The sequence below is a fragment of the Calypte anna genome, unplaced genomic scaffold (assembly GCF_003957555.1).
Source record: "Calypte anna isolate BGI_N300 unplaced genomic scaffold, bCalAnn1_v1.p scaffold_132_arrow_ctg1, whole genome shotgun sequence".
Lineage (NCBI taxonomy): Eukaryota > Metazoa > Chordata > Aves > Apodiformes > Trochilidae > Calypte > Calypte anna.
This window is the reverse complement of record NW_022045439.1, coordinates 1-7894: the sequence shown is the minus strand read 5'-3', so window position 1 is coordinate 7894 and position 7894 is coordinate 1. Positions and strand designations below refer to the sequence as shown.

The window sequence follows — 7894 nt, the reverse complement described above, 5'->3', positions numbered from 1 at the left end:
AAGGGGGGGGGGGAGTTTTATTTCTGGGGAATTGGGTTTCCACTGTTTGAAAGTGTAAACTTTGGTCTGACTGGGACAACCCAGTGGTCAGAGGCCAAGTTGTAAAATTTTTGTGGGTTTGGAACGTGAACAAAGTGAGTGTGTTGCTCCATGGGAATGATTGTTATGCTACTTTATGAGATCCTTTGTAGGAAGTGCAAAAATGTGTGTTGTAGAATCCCAGTGCTGGTGATTGTTACCATCCGAGCTGTTATTTTATGTTCTGATTGCGAGGAACATCGAGCAGTGACTCATGGAGGTCACAGGACTTTACAAAAAATGGCAGGCTTTAACACTGGAGCGGCAATTAAACCCCAGCAACAGATGCTCTCTATTAATCTCTATTAATCCTGATAAAGAAAGGAGAGAGAATAAGGGAGACTTCTGGTTGGAAACTAACCTACACAACTTTAATGAAACAGTAACGATAACAAGGAAACAATTACTAAATACATACAACTATCCAGGAAGGTTACTAACTATATACAAATATACAGGGAGATGATCCCACCTTCCTCCCCCTTGTCCCCCACGAACTCTCACAGGGCAGCCCTGGGAAGGTGCAGGCTGGACTCCTGGAGTCAGCAGCAGTCAGGAGCTGGAGGCAGAACAGGGCTCTTCCCAGAGAAGAGCTGCACCTCAGCCGGGCTTAGCGGCGCCAAGGTCGCTTGGTGCTTCCTGGTGTCGCCTTCCCCCTTAGACAGCTCAGAATGAAACTGGTCTGAGTTGCCAGGCTCTGGACAGAGGGTTTGCAGTCATTCTCCAGGGGCTGGAGTGCTGTGACCAAAAAGAAAAGAGAGGCAAAATGAGCCGCAGTGTCTGCAGAGCCATCTCCTCCAGCCCCCGGCAGCCCCTTTGCCCTCCAGGAGAACAGAGCTGCTGCAGAGGAATGGCCAGCGTGCCCCTGCCATCTTCCCCTGCCCCTGAAGCATTTCTCTAGAGCAGGGCCTGGCATGGCAGCACCCTGCCCAGGCTCTGTCCCCTGCCCCTCCAGCCCCGACCAGCACAGCTCTGCCCCTGCTCACCGCTGATCATCTCAGAGAGCTTCTGCTGGCTTTGGCCCCGCGCAGCAAGCCCTGGGAAGGAAGAGAGAGAGCGTCTCCAGTGTGCTGCTCCCCCCCCAGCACACTCCCCCCATCACAGCCCCCGGCCCGGCCGCCTCGGCTGCACAACCTCCTGCCCCTCCGCAGGGCTGAGCCCGCGGAAGACCAGGAGTGACAGGGTGGCACTGTGGGCAAGGTGGCCACCAAAGCCCCCGTGTGTGGGCAGGGCTGGCAGAGGGGGCCAAGGCCCTGCATGGGGCAGCCATGAGGGGCTCTGGCAGCCACAGGGCTGCATCCTTGTGCCAGGTGCACAGTGGGGACTGGGGCCAGGCTGCCAGAAGAGGGTCTGCAGGGGCTGTGGCTCACCGATGAACCTGATGGCCTCCATTCTCAGGGTGGCCTGAGCGTTCTCCAGGTATCTGAGGCTCTGATCCAAGTATTCTTCAGCCCTGGTCCTGTCCTGCAGCAGCTGGAGAGAGCGGGAGGCTATGGGCATGTCCCAGTCCCTCCTCCCAGCCCATTCCCCTCTCCCAGCCTGTGGGACTGAGGTGGAGAGGGAGCCCTGGAGGTGCCAAGAGAGACCCCCGTGGGGTGCAGGGAGGAGAGGGGCGTGGAGAGGAGCCCCTGGGGGCTCTCTTCTTGGGGACAGGGAACAAGGATGCAGCTCCAGGCTGTGGGCTCTGGGCTGCAGCAGGGTTACAGCCCAGACTTCTTCCTCCTCCAGCCTGAGGCTTGCGGGTTGTCCTCACCAAGCACTCTCCAATTCTCCACGTCTGCTCTGTCTCCACCAGGTGTCGGAGCTGTTGCCACTTGAGGAGTTCTGCGGCAGCAAGGAGGGCTTGGCTGGAGGCCTGCAGAACAGCACAAGTTGGGAGATGGCAGCATGGCCTGGGGAAGGAGGCCTGGCATCCCCCTCCTTCTAATCTGCCTTTATTTCTGCCCTGATCCCACCCGCAGGAACCTGGGACATCGTTCCCTGGCCCAAAGAGCCCAAAGAGCTTCCTGCAGCTCTGCTTTGGAACCTGTACCTCGGCCACGCTCTGGGTGTTGTCACTCACGTGAACCCAGAGCGGGAGCAGCCCCCGTCGCACTTGGCTCCTCATCTGCCTCTTGCACTTCCCCGCCACCTTCTTCAGCAGCTCAGTGAAGAGGCTGATGGAGATCTCCCTCAGCTCGCTCAACATCTCCTAGGGAGAAGCAGAGGAGGACTTCATCAAGAGCAGCTCTGGCCATGGTGAACCCGTTCCCAGCTGGCAGAGCCCGCAGTGTTCAGAGAGCAGTTTCTCAGGGAGAAGCTGAGCTGGGCTGCAGAACTCGGAAGCCATCCATCCATCCATGCATCCCACAAGAGCCCAGAGGAGAAAGGAGAGGAGCATCCCCTGCTCCAAGTGCTGCCCACAGGGATGGGCTTCTGAAGGGCTCAGGCTCCCACACCAGGCTTACGTTGTCAAAGAGGGGCAGGAGCTTGTCTACCAGCTCCACAGCCATGGGGCTGGCCTCCTCCCTCTTCAGTTCACCCATCACATTTCTGAAGAACGTCAGGGCCTCCATCTTGTCATCTTCGCTGCCCTGCTGCAGGACCTCCATCAAGTCTGGCAGAAGCACCTTCATTTTTCTTGCCTGTGTGAAAAAGCAGTTTCCATTTGGTGATGAGATCACAAGTGCCTGGAAAGCTCCCCAGGCAGCCACCAGGCTCCACCGTGGCAGGGAGGGCGTTTGGCTGACTCCCAGACCCTGCCTTGCCCTCCAGAATGCCCTGCTCACCATCTCAGGACTCTCTGACAGCGTAGCAACGCCGCTGAGCACCAAGGAGAGCATGGCCTGGCTCTGATGCCTCAGAAACCTACAAAACTCGTAGGTTTGGGCAAAGTGCTCCTCTGGCAAGTGAATGCTGGCCAGCAGCTGAAAGAAACCCAGCAGTGAGGGGTGGGCAGAGCTGGTGGAGCTCCCCGCACCGTGCAGCTCCCGCTTCCCCCTGCAGCTGAGGACGAGGGCACAGGGGCTCTTTCTGGGAACTCACAGCCAAGCAAGAAGTGTCCTCTGTGAGAGTACAGAAGAGCATCTTCTGCTTCCTCTGCTGGAGCTGCTTGAGGAGCTCGGGCAAAACCATCTCCAAGGCCTGGGGCACGGAGAACATCACCTCCCACATATCCAGGCCAGAGGGCTCCCTCTCCCCATAGGCTACAAGCCCTCAAGTACCCTTTTGGGTACTTTTGGGGCCAGTACCTGTCTCCTGGTGGAGCCTTGTCCAACAGCGCCGTGACCGCCTCCCCAGGGCACTTCTCAACCATCTTGAGAAGCAGCGACCGCACCCCCTGCCAGGCTGACTCTGTGCTCATGAAGCGCAGGTTCTGGTAGATGCAGCTCAATGATCTTTGGCATCTGGAAAGGGGGGACAGAGGTGAGGATGGCGGGGATGGTGGCGGCTGGTGCTGCCTCTGGAGTGCAGCCATTTCCTCGGTTGCCTTCCCAGCCCTCTCTGCTGCCTTAAGGTGGGTGGCTTCAGGTGCCCAAGCCAGCCAGGTCTGGGAGGGATGGAGGGAGGAACAAGGGCTGGCAGGGCTGAAGGGCAAGCCAGGCACAGGCCACTCACATCTACCAGCCAGAGGTCAGGCTCTCCCATGATCCCATCCACCACGCTTCTGAGCCAGCTGCTTCTTGAAGATGCTGAGATCTGTCAGGCCCTTGATGATTTTGAGGAGGAAATCTGTCCTTTCGGAAGGCTGGAGGTACTTTGCTACTATCTGTGGGAGGAAGGAAGAGAGCAAAGCCATGTCCCCACGGAGTGTCCTGATGGGGTGGCTTTAGCTGGGCTGTGCAAGCAGCCCAGGTGGGAGGTGCCCAGCAAGGGATGGTGGCAGCAGTGCCCACGGGAAGCTGGCAGCAGGGGCTGCAGCCCCTGCCCGTGGGAGGATGAGGAGAGAGGACCCCCAGGGTGCGCAAGGAGGTTTGGGGTGATGGGCACAGGGTGCTGCTGGCCCTACAGCCACCCACGGGCTTGCTGGTGGCCAGGAGGGCTGGAGCTGCTGCTGCTGCTGCTGCTGGGATGCTGAAGGGCAGCCCTGGCATCACTCTGCTCAGGGCAGCAGGAAGCCTCTCCCCAGGGACAGCGAGGACACGCCAGCTCCCCTGTTTCTGGTGCCATTGCTGACACACGTCCTCTGCTGATGCCCTGGACAGGAGTGCCAGCAAGGGGGAAGGTCATTACCTCGGTAACATTTCTGGCACTCTCCAAGCAGGACAGGGCAAGCAGTCTGGGCTTCGCAGTTCTCCTGGAGCTTCCCATGGTCCTCGGCAGTGTTGTCACTGAGCAGGGCAGAGACACAGGAGAGGGTAAGATTCAGCAGCTTTGCAGGCAAGCTGAGCACATCCTGACAAGAGCTTGGAAGTAGGAATGGCTGAGGAGGGAGGTGATGAACCCCCAGGACCCCCTCAATCCCCCTCAGAACCCATTTAGGACCTCTCAGGACCCCCTTAGGACCCTCCAGGACCCCCTCAGTCCCCCCCAGGACCCCTCAAACCTTCCCCGGCCCCCCTCAATATTACTCAGAACCCCCTCAATCCCCCCATTTCTTTTTTCCTCTCAACCCCAAAGAGCCCATTTGAGTTGGGTGAATACCTGCGTGTGTCAGATCACCACCTTATTCTTCGTTTTTTGGGTTCTTCATGAGGGAAGAGGGGGCAGAACCCCAGCAGTGGTGTCAATGGTTTTCCCCTGTGAATCACTTTGTATTCCCAGTGCCAAAATCCCAGGTTCCTTTGGGAGAGGGTAGTTGGGTGGGTGGCTGGATGAATGGAGGGCCTGTCCAGATTTATGAAAGCAAATGTGTCAGCAGGGAGGCAGTTGTTACTCTGAAATGAACTTGGTAAGAAAGCAGACAGATGTGTTTCAACATAAGCTTCAGGTGTTTGTCAGAAGAGCTTTCAGCTAGACGTCTTCATGTAATTCTGTTTGTAGAATGGAGAAAGAGACCCAAGAACCATCTAATACAAAGTCCTGCCTTTAGTCACCAGAGTAATATCTGCAGTCAAAGTGTGGCTCTTGAATCACAAGATCTCCAATCCCAGCAAGTGCAGGCACCTGCTGAGCTCTGCTGAGCACTGTCTTTACCCTGCAGTAATGGGGAGTGTGAGAACTGGCTTCAGATCATCCTGAGATCTCTTTCTGAACTGGAGGGGTGATGGCAAGGCAGCTACACGGGAGTCTTCTTGTTGGCTCTTGTTGGAGTCTGGAAATTTTTCCTCATTTCTCTCCATTTTCCTTCATTTCACATATTTCCCCCTCATTTTCCCTCATTCCCCCCCAATTTCTCTAATTTTTCCCCATTTTTCCCTCACTTCCCCATTTATGCCCCATATCCCCTCATTTCCCCTCCTTTTCCCCCTTTCTCATTTTCCCCTAATTTTCCCCCATTTCCCCCCATTTTCCTTAATTTCTCCTATTTTCCCTCATTTTCCCTCTTTCCCTCCATTTCCCCCCCATTTCCCCTCATTTTTCCCGTTTTTCCCCATTTCCTCCCATTTTTCCCCATTTCCCCCCTTTTCCCCCATTTCCCCTCATTTTCTCCATTTCCCCCATTTTTCCCCATTTCCCCCCATTTCCCCTCATTTCTCCCCATTTTTCCCCATTTCCCCCATTTTCCCCTTTTCCTTCCATTTTCCCCCCATTTCCCCCCATTTTTCCCCATTTTCCCCTCATTTTCCCCCATTTCCCCCATTTTCCCCCATTTTTCCCCATTTTCCCTCATTTCCCCCATTTTCCCCCTTTCTCATTTTCCCCTCATTTTTCCCATTTCCCCCCATTTTCCCCATTTTCCCCATTTCCCACCTCAGCTCCCCCTTCCCTTCCCTCTCCCCTCGCGCCTCAGCCGTTGGCTCTGCCACCTTCAAATTTTCCCGCCCTGGTCGTCGATTGGCTGAGAGCCCCGGACGTGGCCGCCGCTGATTGGCTGAGACCAGCGGGAAGCGCACAAGCCCTGAGGCGATCGTGAGGGAACCGTGAGGGGATGGGGGGGGGGACGGACACAGAGAGGGGCGACCCCTCCCCAAAAGTCACCCCCAGGCAGACGCTGCGCTCATCAATCAGGTTTACTGGGGGCAAGGGGGGGGTTCTGGGGTCCCTTCAGGGGGGGGTCACAGGGTCCCCTCAGAGAGGGGGTGCCAGAGGGGTCACCTCAGGGGGGGTCCCCTCAGGGTTTATCCTGAGGGAGGGGTCGCAGAGGAAGGGTCCCCTCATAGGGAGGTGGCAGCGGGGGTTTCCCGGGGGTCTCCCCGATGGTTTCTTCAGATGCGGGGTCCCCACGGGGGGAGGGGTCCCCACATGAGGGTCCCTCCATGGTTTCTCCAGGGGGGGCTCCAGCAGGGTCCCCACGTCCTGGCAGGTGGGTGCCCCCCCCCCCTGGAGATGTCCTCGTACATGGAGCACTCTGCCAGGTCCAGACCCTGAGTGGAGGCAACAGGGGGTGATTGACCCCCCCCCAGGAAACCCCCAACCCCCCCCTGAACGAACTCCAACCCCCTCTAAAAGCCCCCAGACCCCCCCCGAAGCCCCCAGCCCTCCCCGAAGCCCCCTGACGCCCCGAAAACCTCCCTGAAGAAGCTTCCAACCCCTCCCCAGACCCCCCGAAGCCCCCAGACTCCCCCCCACACCTCGTAGATCCTCTCCTCCTCACTTTCACTTTTCTTGCTCTGCTCCCGCTGCTCGTTGGCCCAACGCTTCTGGGAGGGGATGGGGAAATAGGGCACATTCAGGACCCAGACACCACCCCCCAAGACCCCCCGGGACCCCCCCTCACCACTGCTCTGCAGAAAGGTCCCGCAAGACCCCCCCAGGGTCCCCCAAATCCCTCTCTAGATACCCCCAGGACACCCCGGATGCCTTTGAGACCCCTCAGGACCCCCTCAATCCCCCCCAAACCCCCTCAGATCCCCCCCCCCAGACTCCCCCCTCACCCTGAAGAGCAGGAGGAGTCCGGGTCCCCCCACACAGAGCAGCAGCAGAACCCCCTGGGTCTGGATGATTCGGTTCTTGGTGTCGTCCCCACGGGACAGCAGGGTCAGGATGGGGCTGAGGGGGGCAGAGGGGATATTGGGGGTTGGGGGTCAGAGGGGGTGCCCTGTCCCCCCTCCTGGAACCTCTCAACCCCCTCCCCAAAGCTCCCAGGACACCCCCCAGATCACCCAACAGCACCCCCAGACTCCCCAACCCCCCCAGGACCCCCTCAGATCTCCCCCAGACCCGTTTAGGACCCCCCTCTTGGACCCCTTCAGACCCCCCAGGACCCCCTCAATCCCCCTCAGAACCCATTTAGGATCTCTCAGGACCCCTATAGGACCCTCCCAGGCCCCCTTAGGACCCTCCCAGACCCCTCAATCCCCCAGGACCCCTCAAACCTTCCCCGGACTCCCTCAATATCACTCAGAACCCGTTTAGGACCCCCAGGACCCCCCCAATCCCCCTCAGAGCCCATTTAGGATCTCTGAGGACCCCTATAGGACTATAGAACCCTCCCAGGCCCCCTTAGGACCCTTCTAGACCCCTCAGTCCCCCCAGGACCCCTCAAATCTTCCCTGGACCCCCTCAATATCACTCAGAATCCGTTTAGGACCCCCCAGGATCCCCTCAGGACCCCCTTAGGACCCTCCCAGACCCCTCAATCCCCCCCAGGACCCCTCAAACCATCCCTGGACCCCCTCAGAACCTATTTAGGACCTCTCAGGGCCCCCTTAGCACCCCCCCCCAGACCCCTCAATCCCCCCCCAGGATCCCTCAAACCATCCCCAGATCCCCTCAATATCACTCAGAACCCTGG

The 7894-nt window shown here is 58.3% G+C and overlaps 1 protein-coding gene across 1 annotated transcript; it reads right to left on the bottom strand.

Moving 5' to 3' along the window:
- Positions 1 to 6358: 6358 nt before the first annotated feature.
- CD79A (CD79a molecule) lies at positions 6359 to 7149 on the bottom strand (the record flags this gene model as incomplete). The annotated part of the gene is made up of 3 exons (XM_030468463.1): positions 6359 to 6524; positions 6732 to 6800; positions 7035 to 7149. Coding segments are annotated over 3 exons (343 nt in total), but the record flags the coding sequence as incomplete, so codon positions are not given.
- Positions 7150 to 7894: the final 745 nt, after the last annotated feature.